Source organism: Mus caroli, chromosome 6 (assembly GCF_900094665.2).
Source record: "Mus caroli chromosome 6, CAROLI_EIJ_v1.1, whole genome shotgun sequence".
Taxonomy (NCBI): Eukaryota; Metazoa; Chordata; class Mammalia; order Rodentia; family Muridae; genus Mus; species Mus caroli.
Window position 1 is genome coordinate 27,614,495 of NC_034575.1, and position 23,192 is coordinate 27,637,686.

Below are 23,192 nucleotides of genomic sequence, written 5' to 3' on the forward strand. Positions count from 1 at the left end.
GCATATAAAGTTTGCAATACCAAGGGGCCTCTCTTCCCAGTGATGGCCGACTAGGCCATCTTCTGCTACATATGCAGCTAGAGATACGAGCTCCGGGGTACTGGTTAGTTCATATTGTTGTTCCACCTATAGGGTTGCAGACCCCTTCAGATCCTTGGGTGCTTTCTCTAGCTTCTCCATTGGACTCCCTGTGTTCCATCCAATAGCTGACTGTGAGCACTGGATTCCCATTCTTTTCCCAGTTTACAAAGTCCGATATAAGTCAGGTATAGCAAGACTGAATGGGAACTAGGGTTTAATGTCAAGAAGAGGTCATTCAATACTGGGGAGTTTAGAAAGTTAGCAGGTTAAGCAGATATGGGAGAGGCACAAGTGTATGTCAATTGACACTCCTTTTTAAATGCTGTACTTAAACCTAGTCAGTTACTTTTATAACTGAGAAATTATATTAGAGCGATTTAGTATCTTTTTTACCTCCATGAAGAATACATAACTTAATATACTGGCAGTAAGTCTAAATGTCTCATGCCAACCCACAAGGAACTGTTTAAGAACCACTGAAGATTAATGTCAGCCAATGGGTGAATAAGACAGAAACAGCAAGGGTAAGGAACATCCGGAAGTTTTCTTACCAGTAAAATCTATTAGTCTTCAGAACAGCGCTCCAGGGACCCGTGAGAGCCCAAGCTTGTGAGTCATGTGAACGTGGAATGGACTCCTGTGATTATCCCACAGGGGAAACCCTTGCAGTGTCGGAAATGGAATGAGACCTAATGGGTTGCTGTCCTGTTACACGTCTAGTACGTCTGGACCTAACTGAAGGCTAAGTGAAGGGAGCTGGTCCACCTGGAGCCGTACAATAGGCAGGGAAGACACTGTATACTAAGGGGGCAGAACTGGGGTCCTGAGGTTAGACAATCTTCACAGGGAGTGAAAGGACAGCTTGTATCAGAGAATGACAGCTGCTGTCGATGCAGATACCACGTCCCTGAAGCCAACATGGGTGGCCTTTTAGGGCACAGGCCAAGCAGCCCCTTTGATCCTGGGCACTATTATCTCATGCCCTACGTGTGACCTATAGACTCTAGTACCATTGCAGCAGCCTTTCAATGCGCCTTTCTCTCATCTCGCCATGTCTGCTCTCATTTTCCCTCACTGCCACATTCTGTACATGTGGATGATGGATGTCTCTTCTCACATGCTCAAAAAAACAAAGATCACTTAACCTATTCTTAAAATTTTGTTTTGATAGCAGGGTGCATCTTGAACTAGTTGTTAAATTTACCATCATGACTTCCCTAGGTGTCAATGCTCTGGGCTGCAGATTAATGAAAGAAACCATTTCTATTTTCATCTCAGGTTGTCATAAAACAAGTAAGAGAGTGGGTATGAAGTGACCTTGAAATCCTAAGGCTTAAGGAGATGAAAGGGTAATGCTTCATGGTTCTCGGTATCTTAGTGTTGTCCAATTTATGGCAAGACTCTAATCTTCTTGACATTATTTGGTTTCCATTCACTTCCACATAACTTAACCTAGAGTTGTGAAGTGTTAGACACTCTGAACAGACTAGCTATGAGTAAGGAGAGCCACAGCAGGCTGGTAACTGAGTGGGTCTCTTTGAATTACCAGTCTAATTTCATAGCTTTCCTAAATGATGATTCTGAATTTGGGAAAAACAAAGGCGTACTTAATACTGGACATGAGTGAATCATAAGAGAAACCAAGGCTCAAGGCCAGAGACCTAAGAGATAGGGCTTGGTTCCAAACCCAGACCTGCCAGATTCTCCCCTCTACCGTACCATGTGTCATATGTGACCTTGTTGCAATAATAGCTTTTCTTTTATTCCATAAACAGGACACCACGGGACTAACTGTGATTCAACATGACCTCACCAGGCAGAGTGGCCGGAGCCAATGCTCCAAGACCTTCAGTATTGCCACTTCATCGAAAACAGAAAGCACACTGGAAATAAGACACTTGTATCAGACACCACTCCAGAAACACACACGGTGACACAATCACCTTTCTATCAATGACACAGTCCAACTCCACAAGTCTTTATTGTCACATTAGAAAAATCCACGAGTCAGTCTACAAGTCCCAAGAGCTCAGGTGGTTGCTGTTGAAGGCTGCAGGCTTGCTAAGAGCTCATCAGAGGTTTCTGTGACAAACAACACACACTACCCTAACATCAGTAGCTTTACCTCTAGCAAGACCTTTAAAGAACCCTGGCAGATACTCAGCTATACAAGTGTGGCTACAAGCAAGGGATGAGGCTTGTCAAGAAAACACAGGCTTTTAATCTTGATTACATTTTTTCTACTTAATGTTACTGTTATTTCCAAGATACCCAGACAATAGCTACCCTCCCTTCGGATATTTATGGAGTACTGGAGATTTACACTACGTGGTATTATTATAACAGGAGCAAACTGGGCTGTGGAAAGGCATGCCGTGTAACTCAACGCTAGATTGAGATGGGCAAGAAGGTCAACTCTAGGGAGTTCATCAGCAGAAAGAACCGAGTTTCCAACAATTTGTGTCTCTTCAAATCCCATGTACCCAACTGTAAAGTAATTGTGTGTCCTGTTGAGACTGTTAATTTGTTGTTGGGATATCATTAGCTTTCTAAAGCACATGAATCAGAGAAAATATGCATCTTATGAGTGTCATATGCAGTCATGAAGGGTCAAGTGAAGCATGTAGAAGGAGGAAAGCCTTTCCTAAGTATGACTCAGGTTCTTTCTCCTGCTCAAATAATAGCCTCTACTAACTGGGGGAGGAATGGTTAGTGACCGAAGAGTAGATTTCTCTTATTTCTGCAAGACCTCCTACTACTTACGAACTCCAAGTGTGCTTGCTTCTTAATTTATAGCCTTCATCCATAGTTTGGACAGTGCTGTTTAGGGATATGAGGTAATGACCATGAGGATAAGACCACTGGGACCATTAGAAAGTGAAAGGTTGAGAGCGATTAAGCATATTTTTAAATATATTTCTGCTCCTGCACATAAATACAAGGAGAGCTTGAACTCTTCTTTCTTCTCACACAGGGACTTGAACCCAGGGCCTTGAGCATGTTAGGCAAGCACCCTACCAATGAGTTGCACATCCATTCCTACTTTTACTTCGAGACACGGTCTCAAGACATTGTCCAGATTGTCCTTGAACTCGCTCTGTAGCTGCCCCTGAACTTGAAGTTGCTCTGCCCCAGTCTTTTCAGCAGCTGGGATCCTGGGCCTAAGCCACCAGGCCTATCTAGAATCTGGACTCTTCTGACAGTGAACTGGATAGAGCTTATGGCTAAAACATGATTTAAGAGATTCTAGATGAGTTGAGAAAGTTTCCCACCCACTGGGATGACTGGACTTACTACTTTTCAGATGCCCCAGTCAGCTTGCAGACCCACCTGTTTGGCATGGTTGACACAGTGCATGTATTGGCTAGCCAGAGCAGAGCAGCTGAGAGTCTGTTGGGTGTTCTGACGGTAACACTGGAGGATTTTGGTCTGCAGATCTGCACAGACTGGATGGTATTCATACCGCCTGGGAACAAAAATGAGGATAATTGAGACAAGGCATCCTCATTAATGGTCAAGGTTAAAAGTTATATAAAACATATAAGCCGAGGTCCTACAAATAACACCAGTGCTCTTTTTCTACAGCCTGGTCTGGCAAGTCAGAAATCTGCCAGTCCCAACTTCTTCTGGCATACCCATGGCCAGCAGGCCATGAAGATCTGGTCCTTGCAGTCTAATCTTCCATACTCACCATTATTACAAAAATTCAAAATACTTCCTAGATCCAAGCAATGACCTCTGGTCTTTGTGTCTACAGTCCCAGCCCTCTCCCGGCATCCACAGGTCATCTAGAGAGTTCTTTGTAAATCCACTGATTCAAGTCAGACTCTCTATATTGCTATAAAGTACAAGGGCAGCAGAGATATGATCAGGCTCCTGCCTGCCTTTAGCCCTTGTTGGACCCTGAATATTGCTGCAGCCTGAGTAAATCATACTTAGGGGCCAGTTACGGATCTCACATCTGTGGTCACCAGCTAGAAAATGCTTGGCACCCAAATTCCCACCCTTCCCATGTAACTGAAGACCACTGTACATCTTTCAAAGCGTAGCTCATGGAACCTTCTTTGAACAACTCTTCCTGGTTTTCTCCCCCCTTTAAGGTGACCCCGTGCTAGCATTTTGCGCTGCCCATGTCATGGACTATGCAATAATCTAGTGCGATTCACCTGCCTACATTTATTAGAATATAAATTCCAAGGAATTATGTCTTGTTTTGTGACCTTTACTATTCAACGTGGATAATTTTTATAGAAGTCATACAATAAGCTTCTTGAATGGGGAAAAAAAAAAGGGCAAACATCTAAAAATCTTCCAGGTTAAACTTCTGCAGTTGTATTTACAACGCTCAGATTTTAGTAGAATTTCTCTCCGTGAAAATGGCATGCCAAACATAAATGTTTCCACAGTTTGTAATACACACTTGAAAATAATAAGTCAAATAAATTACACACAGAAAATATTCTTGTTTGTATGGCAGCAGAACTCAAGGTACAAAGACTAACCACAGAGAGAAGAAATATGCAAAACAATCATTAATCTATGAATTTGTAAATTTAAAAAAATTAGTTTGTTTAATAAAAAAAATGCTTCCAGTCTTATCAGTTCTGTCTCTGAAATTTAAATTTGATATTTCCATATAATCCTGAGGTAGCATTATTTTAAGTTTAATGGGTTCTAAAAACAAAAGCCTCAGAGAACATGGGGGAATATTTCCCATCAATAAGCAGACCCTTGGGTGACAGTTTGTCTCCTCATTACTTAACCCAACACGATAAACTAATATATATTTTGCTGGAGTGGAAATGCAAACCACATGACTGTCCCTGGGGCAATCTTTCCACTACCCCAGAAAGAAAGCAGACATACAGAGAAAAAGATTGATTCTACACAACACTGTTTTTAGTTTTTCATTCATTATTTTACTTCTTTGTCTAATACCTGAGAGCAGAATTTAAATCCAATGCCAGGGGTTTCAATTCTTTTAAGCCTTTGACGCTCTGGATGTCTGTGGATTTTTCTGGACGTGAGCTTCCCTAATCCCCAATAAATGAACATCAGCTTCAAAAAAGAGTCAGCTATGCTTTCAAAAACACAGCCCCAGAAAACCACTGACCAACCGACGACAGCAAGACTCGTGTCTGGGTAAATGTTGAATAAAATATGATTAAGCATGAGTGCAGCTGAATACAACAAATCCATGGCTGACACTGCTAATGATTCATGCAGGAGAGCTGAGCTATTGAGCTTCTGTCCCAGTGCCAATAGCTGACCAAGTCTCTAACACATCTAGGTCTAGATAGAGGCAGAGGAAAGGTAGAGGGGAGACAAAAGCAGGGCTAAGCAGACCCAAGGTCTTCCTTTACTAGTAACATGCAGGCAGCATGCATGTATCTCTCTCTCTCTCTCTCTCTCTCTCTCTCTCTCTCTCTCTCTCTCTCACACACACACACACACACACACACACACACACACACACACACATGCGCACACTCGTGTGTACACACATGTATATGCACACACACATATGTGCATATATTTTTCTCTTAAGATTATTGGAGTAGGTAGCTCATTAATGCCTCTCCCTCTTTAGAAAGCAGCAGTGCAAGTCACACACAAGCACTGACCCTGAGCTGAGCCCTCAGTCATAAAGGTTCAAGTCCTCAAGTTATTTATGGTTTGAAGTGTATCAAAATATACTTTTATCACCACAAATCAATACTACTACTCGCTTTCAAGCCCTTGATTTCCTGTCTGGCAGTCTGTTCTCTCTGTGTGGCCATCATCTGAAATCCTTTTTGTATACATTTTAACCCATATTGATGACTAGATGCAGAGAGGGGGAAAGAACAGTGAATAATTGGGCCCCAGCTCCTCTGTAGACTCGGGTCCATTTCTCCTGGATTCATCTGAACGGTGCAGATCTGCCTTTGTATTGATCTGCAGGGCAAGTTACGATGGCCTAATGCACTGTTTTCACTCTGGAAGATGCTAAATGAGATTACTATCCAACATTAGAAGGCCATAAAGCCCAAGCCCTGGCACCTTCCATTCAGGAAAAGGGCTTCAAAGACATCTCTCCAATATGCATTGTGAGCAGCCCTTCATATAATCATAGAATCAGCAATTGACTTTTATGACTGCTTTCATGCCTGCTGAAGGAAAATGCCTCTATTAGGCAAAAATAAAAAAAGGCAGAATTCCAAGATATCTAGGTGAGAAAATGAAATCTTAGTTGAAAAGGACATTTAAACAATTGAATTTTACTGGCTTTAGATAGATTGAATGAAAGGATGAATGACAAGATAAAGAGCAAGTTGAGCACAGAGCTGGAAAACACAGGACAGTGATAATGGAGACCATTATCCAAAACCAGTTGAACCAGAAGGAACTGTTAGAACAAAGTTAACCTCTGAAAATAGACATTTATAAAAAACAATAACAAAACTTTTTTTTTTTTGGCTTATGGAAATCATTGGGAACTTTTCATTGAATTCACCCTCTTTTTCTACTTCCTTTGCTTTTTTTTTTTCTTGTTTGTTTGCTTTGAGAGAGGGTCTCTCAGGCTGTTCTGAAACTCACTTATGCAGACCATTCTGGCAGAGATCCAACTGCTTGTCTCTTGAGTGCTGGAATTAAAGACATGAGCCACTATACCTGGTCATTTTGTTTACCCTTCAGTCATTCCTTTCCCAAGCACAAGCTGCTCCTGAAGTGACCTCCAGCCCCATCCATAACCTTAGTGCATGGCCAAGGGGCTGGAAGCTGGACACAAGGGCAGAGCCAGAGTCCCAAATATGAGACCCAAGAACAAAACCACAAGAGAACACTTTTTTTTTTTTCTGTGACTTAGGAGCTAGCAAGACTTTCCCTCCCTTTTTAGGTGATGCTTAATGGCAATATTAGAAAGCATTTAGGACAATATACTCACAAGGTTTCCTTATTACACTTACAACAAGCCCTTAATTGATCCCTTGGAAAAAAAAGACCAGAAAGAGATACAGGCTGTTTCTAATTTTCCCAAGGCTTCCCACCACCTGGTGATGGACATGAAATATCACTACCAAGTCAGATTATTTCCTTAGGAGACTTTTGTGAAGGATGAATTAATTGGTCAAAGGGGGGAAAACACTGGGTGAAGCTGAGGCTTAAGCAGTTCTGAGAAGCCCCTCACACACAGTGACCCTCGGTTACCAGCTTGATGGCCATCTGTGGCCTCCCTGATGCCTCTCCCACTTTCATGTTCTACAATCTTCTTTGATGTGAGTCAGGACTTTACATTTCCACGCAATTACTTATCCATCTTTTTAGTTCTGCTAATATAAATGGCACATACAATATGGTAACTTCAGAGAAAGAACTATATGGAGATAGTTCAGAAGAAGTCATGTGGTGACAGCCAGCAGTCAGAATTCTCCCAGCTCTGGGGAACACAAAAGTCATTCATTGTGAGTGCAGACACAAAGAGGCTCCTTTCCTTGTGTGTTAACCAGAGGTACCCTGTGAGAGCACTACAGACACTGATGAAATACTACTGGGGATATGCAGGGAGAAAATATGAATTAATGAGATGCCTGATGCTAAAGAGAAAACTGTTTTCTTAATAGGATCCTACAACGCATCTTTCATGAGGTCAGACATTTCATGTAACATGGTTGTGGAGCGAAACCTCTTATTCTTAAGGTACAGCCCAAAAGCTATCATTAAATTATACCAAACTGTTCTTTAGATGTTAGCCCAGTGGCCAGCAGGGCTGATTTTTTTTCAAAATGCAACCCTAAGTCCATGTTCACTGCCAATACTTAAATGATGTAAGTTACTATTGCTTACCACTCATAATAAAGTAACTATAAAACGCAATGCAAAGAAAGGATGTAAAATGCAGTCACTGTTTGCTAAACTGTCATTGTCCTTTACCTTACACTTTAGTATCCTGATATTAATTTTCACAATAAAATGTAAACTATCTTTTCCTAATAGTGCAAGATCTGCAAAACAAACTTAATTTCAAGCATTTCTGGCTTGAACTGCTAACATCTTATTAATGATGCCTCTATTTGAGCTGTACTCAAATTTCCATCATTACATATTAGAGGCCAAATACCGCTTACAGGTACCTGCTTTGTTTTCCATTTGTTTTCACACACAGCTGTGATGTAATGTAACATCTTGCATCTAACAATGCAAGATGCCTTCACCGCCACCCATCACCAGCACAAGGTTAACGTCTAGGCTGCTGTCTATCATCACAACACAAAAATAGCCAAGAGCCTCTGCAAGCATAAGGGACGGGGCATGGATGCCAACTATATATGGCTTGGCACTTAATTTCAGTGGTTCTCAACTTTCCTAATGCTGTGACCCTTTAATACATAATTCCTCATGTTATGGTGATTCAACCAACCATAAACTAATTTTTGTTGCTATGTCATAGCTGTAATTTTGCTACTGTTATGAATCATAATGTAAATTATTGTGGAGACAAAGGTTTGCCAAGTGGGTTGAGACCCATGTTTGAGAACTACTGACTTAGCTCAATGGAGCAGCCAATGTGACAGGCAGACCACCACTCATAATGAGTACACACAATTTTGCCCAACAGAGTCAGCCTGGGTGTTGTAAGAGAAACAACCCAGAATAGATGTACACAGAAGAGAGACAGTATTTCATATCTGGGGACTTAACCAATACCAGGGAGAGAATATTTTGGGGGAAAAATGCATCTGGCTAAGTAAAGTGTTGGCACTCATAATTGCAGCATTTGGGAGGCTGGGGGTGGGGAGTGGGTGGAGGTGGAAGGACTGCCATGAGTCTGAGGCCAGCCAGGGCTATGGAGACTCTGTCAGAAACAAAAGACAACCCCTGCACTGAAGGGTCTTTCTGGCTAATAAGTACCATATAGTATCAGTGACAGGAAAGTACAACCAGTCCAAAGTGACTGAAAGTTTCAGGAACAATCACAGGCACATCACATGCACAGACCAAGTCAGTTTATGTGAGACACTTGTTATCTGAGCACACTGGTATGGGTCTGCGTCTGGAACCAGTCCCCTAGGGACCCAGAGGAGTAAAAGCTGACTTACATAGAATTCTGTTCTGTAAACCTAGGGTTTGAAAGTCCAGCATCTAGCTAATCTGCTGACTTTAAAAAAAAGATGTGAGAGCCAAATTCAGTAATCTGGACCCCCAAAAGGATGGTGACTGGTAGGGAGGGAAAGAAAGCAATGTCAACCCTTTTTATATTTACAGTCCAGAATAAAAACCCCAAAGATACTGTAAGGAGCAATATGGTCCTACCCACCTCCCCCCCCAATCCAGCTGGCTTTGTACTCACTAAGGGTCTCAGTACTAAGCAATGAGAACACTGGCTGCGTGCAAACCTGTCCAATTCTGCAGTGGATTTCTCCTTTCTCATTCAATGCTATCAGGGGTACCTAGAGCTGACAGGGGCAGGAAGGACAAAGGAGTCAAGTTCAACAGCATGTGCCCACACACCGGCTCCTGGGGTGGGCAGCACAGTGACACTGTGGGCCTCTGCAGCCCAGGTTCTTTTGGAAAGTCAACTCTAGTCATCACTTTTACTAGCACCACTGAACCTACAAGGGGTCCTATGGCCTGGATTCATCCAGCACCAGTGAGAACTGAAATACCTTCTCCTCCCCCATGTCTGCACTTAGAAAACGGAGGCCATCTGCACCTCTGAAGAATGATGACCCCTACTGTTTGGTTTTGTAAGTAATCCTTTGGACAGAAGTTATGTTACTCTTCAGATGAAAAGATCTGTGAAGTCAGGCATCTGGTGTGGGGTAAAGAAACAACTGGGTTAATTTTCAATTCCCTTACCACAGTTTTCTTGATCCATATCTGGGCTATGAACATAGTTTGTTATCTCTAAATGGGAGAGAGATAAATTCATTAGGCTATCTGGAGTAAGGGGCACTATTAGGTAGAGTTGGGGGATATAGGGCATGATTGATATCAATATTTTAACTCAACTTGAAAGAAACCAATTTCCAGAGCACATCTTGCCCAGGACACGATGGTTTCTGAAGTTCTCATTGTTTCACAGCTATAGAATACCATTGTCTGGGTAGGGAAACTTCCATGATAGCCATTTTTCTCTCTTTTCCTCCTAACAATGACAGGAACATTGATACTGTTTAATAAACAGCAGGTAACAGTACAGTAAATAAATACTGGAGAATGACTTAGCCCCAGTGCTGGACTCACAGTGGCAGTTTATACTGAGCATCCTGGTGGAAACGGGATTCTTGCCCTGTACATGGGAAAAAAATGTAAGTGGAGTTCATAGGAATGGCCCTTGGTTCTAAGAGATGCAGATCCTTTTAGATATCTACAATGAAGAAAATTTCCAGGACACAGTTGAATCTCCAGAAGACACTGATGGAGACAAATAACCATATCCACCCAAGGGTCCCCATCTGAAAGCTCAGGAGAGAGGGCAGCCCTTTCTGCAGCACCACCTCTTACCTAACACCATGTAAGGCAATTCTGTAATTAGATATCTGGGAACATGCAGAATGTATCAGTCCTAGATTTTTCTTAAATATGTGTATGTGTACAATATACAGAGTTGAAACTGCTACTCGTTCAAAGTCATCTTAGCCCATGGCTTTGTAACTTATCTCCATTTCCCCATGCTACTACTTTGGCATGCTTGGTCCAAGGATAGAAAATATGAGGATTTGGTTGGTTCATGAATTCTTTCATTGACTCAGTCATGCCAATAAATATGATTAACCCAGCAATGATCATTAAGAATTCATTACACGCCATCCACAGTGACAGTTGATAAATGAGATATGAGCTTGCTGATGGCCTAGAAGTGTACAGCAGAGGTGTACATATGGCTTTAAAATGTGACCTAACAATAAGGTTATAAACACGGTGCCAGGCACCGACAGACGTCTGGTTTGGAATGTGGCCAAACAGTATCCAGATGAGAAAGCCATCACTGGCAAACAGGAAGTAAGTACTGGCTTTAAGAATCCTTTAGGCTGCCTTTCAACGTTGCATGGAATATGTTCAGTGTACTCAGACTATAGTGATTTTGAACTTAGGTTGTAAATACATCCATAACCTTATGGCAGTACGCCTTCTAAACTCTTGCTTTCCCTCAGAAAAAAGTTCTGAGTATGTGTTAACACAGGCTCAGTGTGCAGAGGTGGGAGTAGCTGTATACAATAAGAACTTAGAGGTTCTGAGTCAACCAGAGAGTTCACACAAAAATAAGCAGAAGCCAAGTGTAATATCCACCAAGAATGATGTCGGGGCACTGCAGTGGCTGAGTCTTGGAGAAATGGTAATTCTGAATTGGTAGGGCTCTTTAGCATTTATCACTTCCCCTAGCAGAAGAGCCTGCTGGAACCTTCCCATTAAGCTGTACTAAGTTACCAAGAAAGAGAATATTTTCTCACTTTTCTCACAAAACTCAATCTTTAATCGCTGCCCAGATTTGGAGACAGAAAAAAGACAGGAGGAACTTGGATAAACCAGGATGGTAGAAGGATCTTGGGGCACAGAACAATTTACTAAAATTAGAAGAGAATCCTGGAGAAAAAAGATAAGTTGCCCACCATACTGGCCATCTAGAGGAAAATACAAAAGAACTGGCTGAGCACACCACTCAACCCAACAGGAAAGACATGGGGAGATCACAAGTTACAGATCCGGGTGTTAGTGCACACTGGGCACTAGTTGTTTCCAGAGACAATTTCAATTCCAAGGCCTTCAAGGGGAATCGTTCCCTTCATCCCTCCATGCTTCCTGCAGGGAGTCCTCCAGTTCAGAAGAGGGAGCACTGGAAAAGGGAACAACAGGACTCACAGGGCTGTAGCTCTGGCACTCTAATAGCTTTTTAACTTCCCACTGGCTACGTGGCTGTGTATTTATGAGTGCCTGTGGAGGACAGCAGTCGCTGTGAGGTGTTTACTTCAGTTGAGACATGGTCTCTCACTGAATCGGGAGCTTGACTAGCTGGCCAGAGAGCTCCAGGGATTCTTCTGTCTCTCCCACCTCAGCACAAGGTTTATCTGTACAAGCTGACAGTGGCACTCAGGTTGTTTTCAAGTGGAGACCTGAACTCAGATCCTCCTGATTAAGTGATGAAAACTTTACTGACTGAGCCATCTCTCCCAGGCTGCTGCTGAGTTTTTCTAACACAGGATCCTTGCAATGGACTGAAGATCTGAGAAAAATTAACAAACACAACTTCCCAGAGATAATCTTTCCATAACTACTTCACAAGTCTTATTAAATTCTTCTGCCTAATGGAATCTGCCCAGTGCAACACTGCAAAGTCATTAATATCCTTGTTGGACCATATGGAATCAGCACCCTGGGCATATACAGTTAAGACGCACCTCTAAGATAAGCTTCTAATTACAAAAAATTACCCTTTGGGATGAAATTTTTAAATGCCTCTGCTGAGGGAAGATGGGATGGAAGATAACTGTGGTGAAATTTCAGTTACCTATGCATAAAAATAGGCCCTGGTATCCCTGCCTTTTCTCTACTATAATCAAATTTAAGACAGTACTTTTACTATCAAATCATGAACAGCTTAAGTTAAAAAAATTTTTTTAAAAATCTGTCAGATATCTCAATGAGGACTGCAACATATCCTAAAAAATTAGGATAAGACCAACTAAGTCTGTGGTGAGAGTGTGATATCACTTAGATGTACTTCCTTTCACTACATTTTACAAGCAAGATTTGTATACCAGATATACACTGAAAGGGATGTGTAGAGCTCCCTTAGCTGAAAGAACTGCAAATGTATTTATTTTAGTGACAAGTGAGGGATAAAAAAAATTACCCAGACTGATCTGCCCTTTAAGTGTCAGAGTGTTGACAATGTAGAGCGGAGGAAGCGGTAGTTGGGAAGAGGGCAGAGTCAAGCCTTCTGTCTGCTTTCCATCTGTGTGCACTGTTCAAAAGAGGATGCTTAGGTACTGTCACTAGAATCAGGAGACCACCCATGAATACTGAGCTGTCAAACAGAGAGAACGCCACATGGGCTTGATAGCTGTGGACACCATGCAGTGGGCAGGGAGGATATTAAGTTCACCCCTCTAACTTCATATTGTTGAGGCTACATGTAATACAAGGTAGTCTACGTGTTAAGGAAACAATGGAAGTGCTAAGTGCCACAACTGTTCTGAGAGAGAAAGTGTTCACCTCTAGCCTTTTGGAAGAGAGGACAATTTACAATGCCCCTCATTGAAGGGTGGAGTATAAGAGGTAGAGGCTACTTTGCCAAGGCCTCTGTGAGCCAAGGTCTAGCTTTCAGGATGTCAAGGGGTAGGGATGAACAAGGTAGTGCTGGGTAAAAAGGGTCTAGAATATGCAGAGTCTTATGATAACACACAGCGCAGACTTTATTCTACAGGAGAAAGGAAGCTACTGGATTTTCTAAACAATGAGAAAGTTGTTCCAACATGAATGACTGGGACGGATGTGGATGTTCATGGAGGTCTACCAGCTGGCCCATGGAGTGGTGCATATATGTAAAGATGAAGCAGGCTACTAAGAAGAATGGCTGAGCAAAAATAGAGGCATTGGCAAGTAAGGACAAGATAACTGGACAGGATATGGAAGCAGAGAAGAGTACAGACTGGTAGATTCACATTCAGCCAAGGCTTTGGGGAGCTAGAGAATGAGAGTATTTAAACATTGTCAGGGAGTCTAAGTGGAAATGACTTCCAACCATCATGATCTAAATGGACAGCTAGAACGTAGCTGAAGAATGGTACTCCAACCATAAATTAGAAATTCCCCGTAAAACTGAAGGGGAGTATGGAAACAGAAGACATGAAGGACTGCTGAGCCTTGGGTAACAGCTGTGTGGGAAGGGACAGGGAAGGAAGATGGAACAGTTGGAGAACTGAGCACGAAGAGACAATGGCAAAGTGCACCATGTAAGGTTGACATGGAGCTCCATGATGGAAAAGACAGTTGAAAAGGACAAGAGAGCCATGGAGTGGTTCCCAGGAACAGGCAGGAGCCAGATGGCAGGAAAACAGTAAGCAAAAAGCCAGGGGGTGAAACAGTCAAGGCTGAGGCCTAGGTTGGCTCAGAGTCTTCACATGTACCAGGCAGGCACTTGGAGACAGAGAGGGTGACCAGCCTCTCCTCCCTGAAGCAGAGCAGTTTTCATGTGGTCCATCTTGCAATGGGGAAATCTGAAAGGGAGGGATCAAACCTGGCTGGAGTTGATGGCAGAGTCTCAGATAAGATGGTGGGCATCCTTTTAAACAGGAGGCCTTGTGGGATCAGGTGAGGTAGGGGGCATTCTGGTCAGAGAGTGAAGACAAGAAAAGTAGTCTGAGAAGACAGGGTCATCAGCAGTTGAAAATAACTAATGCATTTCTTTGTTTAAAAAACACAAACATTTACATAGAGAGTAAAAGGCTGAAACAGAAGAAGGACCTGTCCTCCAGGCAGGGGCAGAATGAGTAGTGAAGTGTGTGCTTCAGAGTTAGCCAGAATAGATGTATGACAGGAGGTTGAGTTACCAGGTCTTTTAAAGACAAGGCTGGGCTTGGTGGCATTTGGGAGACAGAGTTAGGAGAATCAAGAATTTGAAGCCAACCTGGGTCATTTTCTCAAAAAACCACCAGAAGGTTTGTGGAGGGAAGGGTCTGTGTAGACCGTGTGGCTGGCGAGGTTGGAGACAAGTGATGGGCAACAGATTCTGCAGAGGGAAGCTCTAAAGGTGAAATGTGTCACCTGGGAGTGCCTGAATCCTTGGGAGTAAACTACAGGACAGAGGATGAGTCTAGGACAGAGAAAGAGTACAAAGCAGCAGCGAAGAGCACAGGTGGAAGGGGGCCCGGCTGTGTCCGCCGTGCAGCTATAGAGGACACCACCACACATACTCACCATGAGCAAGGGGAGGACCAGACTTCCTCTTGTGATTCCCATTAGATACCTTTCTATACAAAACAAATACATCCAGAACACAGACATCGAAATCTGATGCAGTTGTTGCTTTCTCCTTCTATGGAATGTCCAGTATGTCCAGATCCTGTCCCACTCTCAGCTTCCATAAGAATTAATACTTGGGTGACAGTTAATGGGAAATGGAAGAAAAAACTGGCAAAATACATTTAAAAATAGGAGTTTATGGATGCTGGTCAACCATGATTATTTATTCTGCATATGCTCATGATGTGCACAAGTTCAATTTAAAATCATATAACATCTATATGCTGATATATGCAGGAAATACATTTAAAAAAAAAGAAAATCAATTGGAAATAGCAGCTGTTTCAAGGAAGGCAAATGGATAGGTGGCCAGAGTCAGGCAAGAGATTTACTTTTGCATATGAGAGTTAAAATTTCCATCATGAGCATGGATTGCTTATCAGGAGATAATTCATCTAAGGTATAGTGATCTGTTACTGAGAGACACTCTGTATGCCTCAGGAAGGTGCTGTAGTGAGAAAGCTTGCTTCCCTGCTCTGGGTGCCTAGACACAGCAATTCCTAATCACAAGGCTTTCGTGCATGGGTTTCACGGTACTGAGTAGAAGACTGAAGTTAACCCTGAGACACCAGGTGTGACACCTGACACATTACACCAAGACATAACAAAACCATAAACTGAAAAGTACCTCTTCCTGCCTCCATATGCATCAAGCTGCAGCACAAACTCAAACCCTTCACATTTAATTAATATCTCAGCAACTTTGTAAGAAAAAACAACCAATTAGCACTGGTCAAGCACTGGTAGTTTAACAACTTAGAAAAGCCTGGAGATTTTCTCCACCTATAAAATTCTTCCTACTTAGTCTTTCTTCTCTGCTTTATCACCCCCTTCCCACTCATAATCCCAAAGCTCCAATCTCTGACTCCCTCTGTTCACCATTTCTGGTGAAGTCTTCGTTCCTTGGGGCTTCTCCTACTGTTCGTCAGAGTCACCAGCTCCCAGGGCTCAGGCTCTGGTGGATCTAAGGTCAGACACACAGCAATCTTACCCTTCTGAAGCCAGAGCTGGAGCTGGCAGTGCCAGCTGACTCCCTCCACTGGAGACATCTCTACACTAAGCATCAGCTCCACGTGCTTAAGTGACTGTTTGGATTTGCTTATCCATAGAGCTTTTACCAGAGCTCAAGACTAAATCTAGGAGAAGCAGGTGATCATCACGAGCTTTGCCCACCCTCCTTTCTACCTTCCTTTCCTCCCTGCCTGTTCTCATTACTAACAATTCTACCAGCACATTATGCTGCATTAAACTTTGATACTTTTGATGTTATTGTTATTAGTTCTTCCTCTGAAATGATTTTTACTTCTGTTTCTCCCTCAGTTTACCTCATCATTCTACTGGGCTGTTATGTACTATATTGATGCAGTGACCTCCAATCTCTTGGACTCAACTGCCTCCATTCCATGATTCTCCTCACTGCATAGCCCACAATCACCAAGCTTGCCTGGGAGTCAAGCAGCCTTCTCCCCTTCCTCCACCCCCTGAAGCTTACTTCACTTCCAGTGTAGCTCTCAGATCCCTTGCCTCCACATACGCTATTGCTCATGGTACAGGGAATTAAAACAAAAACCAACAAAGCACTCACAGGCTCCCACTAAACCCCTATTTACCTATCTGGCCTCACTGTGAAAGCACAGATGGTGACATTTGCAAGGTAGTTTTCAGATGCAGTCCTGCACGAAGCCCTCTAACAGTCAAGGAGCACAAACTACCCATATTTCTAAAGCCCATTTCCCAAGCCATGTTATAAAATTATAGAATCATTCCATGAATTGATTTTAGTTTTCACTCATGGATAAGGGCACTATCTGCAGCAGTGACAAGTTTCCATAGGAACTAGATTCATTTCACAAGGTTGGACACTGAGGCTTTAAACAAGGGCTTGAGTAACGGAACGATTCTGTAGAGTGCCGAGCTCGCATCTGTGAAACTGTGCATTTGAAACATTAACCTTTTACTGCCGCAGAGGCCCCGGAAGTGAGGAGACAGGCTCAGTACTTGAGAAATGGATGTTTAGGGAAGCCAGCAGGGACTAAGAATGCAAAAATGGCAATTAACAATATTCACTCCTAGCATTAACTGTACTAATCACACGTGGTAACACTACTAATTTTTGGCAGTACATTCTGAAGTCAAGTAGTTGGTAGTATTTCCCAAACTGCTTCATAAATTAAATATAAAAATTAGAGGAAATTTTATTTATCCCATATACAACCACCAAAGCCAGAAACTATTGTGGATGCCAACAAGAGTTTGCTGACAGGAGCCTGATATAGCTGACTCCTGAGAGGCTCTGCCAGTGCATGACAAATACAGAAGTGGATGCTCACTGCCAGGCAATGGTGGTGCACGCCTTTAATCCCAGCACTTGAGAGGCAGAGGCAGGTAGATTTCTAAGTTCAGGGCAGCCTGGTCTACAGAGTGAGTTACAGGACAGCCAGGGCTGCACAGAGAAAGCCTGTCTCAAAAATCAAACCAAACCAAAACAAAAAAAGTGGATGCTCACAGCCATCCATTGGACAGAGCATAGGGTCCCCAATGGAGGAGTTAGAGAAAGGACCCAAGGAGCTGAAGGGGTTTGTAGCCCCATAGGAGGAACAACAACAATATGAACTAACCAGTACCCCCAGAGCTCCCAGGGACTAAACCACCAACCAAAGAAAACATATGGTGGGACTCATGGCTCTAGCTGCATATGTAGCAGAAGATGGCCTAGTCGGTCATCAATGGGAGGACCTGTGAAAGTTCTATGCCCCAGTGTAGGGGATTGCCAGGGCTAGAAAGTGGGAGTGGGTGGGTTGGTGAGCAGAGGAAGGCGGGGGAGATAAGGGGTTTTTTGGAGGGGAAACTAAGAAAGGGGATAACATTTGAAATATAAATAAAGAAAATATCAAATAAAAATGAGATAAAATAAGTTAGAGGATAATACACTTCAGAGAATTTTGTGGCTGACTAAAGTGAAACTTAGATGTGAGTGTAGAAGCAGATGAGCCACATGTGCCTCTATAAACACCCACAAAATAATCCCGTAATAATACTAAGAGAGCCTAATATGCTTCCTTTTTTCTTATTTCTGAATAACTACAGATTCATGACTGTTGTAGTAAGAAGGCATTGCATTCTAGTGCATCATATAAGCTCATTTCCTTGTGCTGCATAAATGGATTTTAGCATTTTGAGAGGGCAGGCAAGATTAAACAAATTGGCTTAACATTTTATGCTGCTGTTGAATCTCAAAATGAAGAAGGCTAACTATGAATGGAGAACAATACAATGCACAGGCTCCGAGGGTGGTGATCAGCTTGGCACTGGGGCTACTTCGTAGGTGAATCTCAGTGGTTCCCTCATAAGTGTGTAATGATGTATTACTGCAGGACCAAGCACTGCATTCCTCAATCCATGTCTGCATTAGATTCGCCATGCTCGGCTCCATTAGTTTTACATCTCCCCAGAGGTTTCAATTCAGCAGTATTAATCTACACCATCACACAGAGCCCCAGTCCCTGAATGTCCCTTCATACAGCTTTCCAGCTGAGTGTTTCTGGAGAAAAATCACAAACCAAGTGGAACTGGAATCACCATGGAGTCTTGGATTGACACTAGTAACTGCCTACTATGCTGCTGCATATCTGGTCTATATTCCCCACGCCCCATTATGACAACTGCTCATGTTCAGGGCAGTCTCTGAGAGATTAGTAGTGGCTTTCCCATTTTGCTGCTGGCTAATGACAGGGAGCCTTATTTCATAATAACTGATCGAAGTCAAAGACAACTCCCTTCCCTTGCTATCATACAGTTTGCACCTGAGCCCATCTTCTCTTGAGAGAACCTCTCATAAGAAACGACCATCCCTGTAGCTGGATCCAACTCTCACCTGATGCCCTCCCAATCCTAGTGGGATCCTAGGAGGCAGCACTCTTCTCGTGGTGTCTTCTGGCTTTTCCTCTGCTGGGCCATTTTTACCAGCATGACTCCATTTTCTGGAGTAGTGTTACCAAGAGAAGATTCTATAATGATGGGAACGTTCTGAATCTATGCTGTCCAACACACACTCATAGCCATATGTTGCTGATGCCATCTAAAATTTGCCTTAAAGAAAGAAATTTAAAATCTTATTTAATTTTAATAACTTTGGAGCCTGACAATCATGTGTGGCTAGTGGCACAGCTCTAAGAAAAAATTCTATCCTTCCCGAGGCTGCTTCTGCTTCAACCCATTCTCTTTGGCCCACACCATGGTGGATTGTTGCCATACAACTATTCAACAGAATGGCTCCAGTTAAAGTCAGAGACCAAAAATCAAATGATTTTTAGCAGGCATTATAGAACTGATGACCTGGTAAATTTACCTCCTTTTTCGAGAAGAGTTTCCTAGCTTCTGTAGTATGCACCTGCCTGCTCTTTCTCCCAGTTCTGGCTTACTCTTTCTGTTGATGTCCTCAGGCTCATAGGCTGTTTGGTTGTCTCTGTAATTGCCTGTCTGTACTCTATCAGCAGGTAGTTCCACTCCTAGCATGACTGAATGCTGTTACCAGTCTGGATCTCTAGTTGGTGCTCAGACAGGGACTCCTACCACTATCCACAACAAGGGTTTTATAGGCACTGCACATTTACAACTGAACTCTCAATTTCCTCCTGTTTCTTCTTGAGCTTTTTTGTCCACTGCAGCACTTGGGACCACAAAACCAGAGCTCTATTTGATAAATCCTCCTCCCATGTTATCAGCATCCAATCTGTCTCTCACTACTGTAAGTTAAAGTCTCAATTAGATCTGGAATGGACCCTCTTGTCCTCATCTCTATAGTCTTTACCTTAATCTGAGCCACCATGCCCAGCTGCCTGGGGAGTCTCACTAGTCTCCTAAACTGTCTCCTGGTTTCCATCCTCCATCCTTCACCTTTACGAACAAAAGTATAACCAGATTGACCCTTCTAAGTGACAAATCTGACTTCCAGTTCTCACGCTAATCCTTAAGACTTTCTACCTATTTTGGAATTCAGTCCAAAGGACTACTGCTATTATAGCCTACTGGGTCTGAGAAGACATCACCTCAGCATGAGCTCTGTCCACTGTGCTTTCTCATACTCTGCTTCCCTTCAGAGCCCTAAAGGAGTCAAGCTCCCTCCATAGGCTCTCAAGACACATTGGTCCAGCAGCCCTTCCTCCCTGTGTCCTGTATTTAGACCACAGATCTCAGCCTCACAAGAACTTGTCTTTGACTCAACATAGTGTCTGTGGTGTAGGTTTCCTCAACGCCAGACAGAACTTTTTACAGTCATCATAATGTCAAGTTACCTGGGTGACCAGTCATGTCTAATTATAAGCTCTAGTAGATGGCACATCTTTAAAGCCACTTTCTCCATATTGCAGTGACCTGCATGAGCCAGTGCATATGTGTGGGGAGGTGTGTCTGGAAGGATGAGTGGCCAAGAGTACTAGGAAGACAAGTGGAAACGGAAGTAAGAACAGTTTCCCAACACAGCAGCATGATCAGATCTGATCTGGTTTTAGAAAAACTATTGTTCATCCTTTAGTCATTTACTGTGATGGCAAAAACACAGGGCCCAACATCTCAAAACCAAAAGTCCAGATCTGGGCTAGGTAGACCTCTTCATTACTGAAGCAGCTTGGACCAGTTGCTTAATGTTTCAACAGCAGCTTCTTTATCAGTTTCCACCATTGATGATTGACACAAAGAATATTTCAATGAATATATTTCTCTGTTCTGGGATTCTATTAGTTCTCCTTAAATCTAAAGAGAAGCAGACATGAACTTTCAAACAGCCAGGTCCAGTATTACAATACAACCCTAGAACTGGTGACTCCTTTATACTGAAGGTGCCTAAAGTGTCTGAGTGCTGTCAAAAGATGGTTATTGCACATGTGTTGGATAGAAGGAGTAAAAGGCTGTGCTCCTGTAAAAATCCAATCTCCAGCATGAGGTATCTAATTAGCATAAACCTATATGCGTTTTCTTTCCTCAACTAAGTTCTCATGGGGAGCAGCAGTCCTCCTTACGAATAAATGGAATTGTATTTGAAGTAATTCCACTTGGCACAGATCCACCCACTGCTGGTGGCCAGGCAGTGAGGGGACTCAGCAGAATTGATGGTAAACTGCTTTAATTTGCTTTCATACTAGCAGAAGTCTGCCTAAAATAAGTTGGGTATTTTGAGAATAATAAACACCACACAGTTAAAGTTCTATTGCCATTAAGCCAGTATTCAAACATGCTAGAAACTGGTTTTCAGCCTCTTTCATTGAGTTTCTGTATCTTCAGGGTCATAAATGTCATTTGGTAAAGTCAGGCTGGCAGTCTTCAGCAGGAGGCCCAGAAGTGCCAGTTTTAATTAAAAAGGTTGGCTGCCATTTCTCTGTGTTTATGTGTAAGGCTGATTCTTCCCCAGCCCTGACCAGGAGCTATAACCACCAAAGGGCACTGAGAAACAACAAAGAAATAGAAGAGTACTAATGATGGCTTCCTGTTGAGATCACTCTAGGCGGTGCTCCGGTTTAATGTGAAATGTGTCCCATAGGTTCATGTGTTCGAACACTTGGTCCCTAGCTGGTCTGTTCTGGAAGATTGTAGGTGGAATTTCATTGGAGGAAGTGGATCACTAACTAGAACAGGCTCTGAGGGCTTACAGCGTTTCTATACTTCCTGGCTTACTCTTTCCTCGAGGATACGATGCTACCTCCCAGGCAGCTTCCTGTTCATGACACTGTGCCTTCTCTGCCTGCTGCCAAAACTGCCCCCAGCACAAAGACTGTCTCTCTGAGACTGCAAGCAAAATAAACTTCATCCCACAAGCTGCTTTGCTCAGGTATTTTATCATAGCAACAAAGAAGGAAGGAAGATATACATGGCTTGAAAATGACAAAATTGATGCCCATGGTTCTGTAGCCTGTTCATAGACAGGGAGAGAGAAGAGGGGCCAGAAGGATTCTCCATGTACTGTGGGCTGCTGCTAAGAAAACCTAGATAAAAGGTAAAGGGCTTCTGGAAACTGCAGGAGTGGCTTCCATGAAGGATGAATTAGAACTTGGAGCCAACATAATAAGCCAGGATATTTGTGGATTCATTACTGTTCAAAAGTTAACTGGTAGAAAGCCCATACAACTTGGTAAGAGATGTATAATGGTTATGGCTGTGGCTCAGGTTATAAAATAGTCATTTGAGGCTTATCTGCTTGAAAGGATCAATATAAACTGTCAGAGATGGCTAATAACCCCAGTGTGAATTTGGAAGGAAAAGCCCCAAAAGGGGAACATGTCATGTGCTGCTCTGGACTGAAATTCCAGTTTAAGGTGTGAATAAGTAGTATGGCTATCTAAATTGAATAATTACCAAGTTAATTATCATTACTCCCATACATAATGAAATAAAGCATGAGGGCTCTCATCAAAGCTTTTAAACATGGTGGTAAATCAATTATAATACTGAGGTCTATCAAATAGCATTAAGCTTCACCACTTTTTGTATTCACTATAAGCACCAGTATTTTGATTGAAGAAAAAAAATATTTAAGAAATGGAGCCTATCCTGTTGCAGTATTAGAAGATGGGTCATTTGACTGAAGTCATTTCCCTACTTGTAAATTGTGGTTTCTGCCCATGAAACTATCATAATAGCAGAGTGTTGATATCTTTCACTGTTTTACAAATTCTGAGCACCACAGAATGGTAATATATTCTCATACTGAAAACAAAATGGCAGGTTTGACGGTCCACACAGGATGCTCTAGCAACAGCTGTTTTTACTCTGATTACTTTTTACTGCCCTTCAATACCAGCTACAGTTGCACTGGTCTCGGGTCACAGGAAATGACTGGGAAATAATATGTTCTCTGACAATATGCCACATCAGCACAAGAAGTAACAAAATAAAGATTCCTTGTGTAAGGTTTTTCATTTTCCCATACTTATAGCTCTAGGAACAAGCATCAATGCTTTTGGACTTTCTCTTTCCTTTCTTATCTACTCCATTCTTTTTGTTTCTGGTTCAGGAGCCAATAATTACATGGTAAACAGATATGCATGCATACTTGTGGTGTGTCATAGCAAGCACAGTTCAAAGTCAGCTGTCTTGATGCTTAGGCCAGTGAC

General features: G+C 42.6%; 1 protein-coding gene across 2 annotated transcripts in view; it reads right to left on the minus strand.

Moving 5' to 3' along the window:
• Chchd3 (coiled-coil-helix-coiled-coil-helix domain containing 3) overlaps positions 1 to 23,192 on the minus strand; it is a 264,762-nt gene that overhangs the window by 8,072 nt on the left and 233,498 nt on the right. For both annotated transcript variants that reach the window (XM_021164672.2, XM_029478369.1), the window contains one exon: positions 3,412 to 3,547. In XM_021164672.2, coding sequence (XP_021020331.1) covers positions 3,412 to 3,547 — 136 coding nt within the window. The remainder of the gene's footprint in view (positions 1 to 3,411; positions 3,548 to 23,192) is intronic.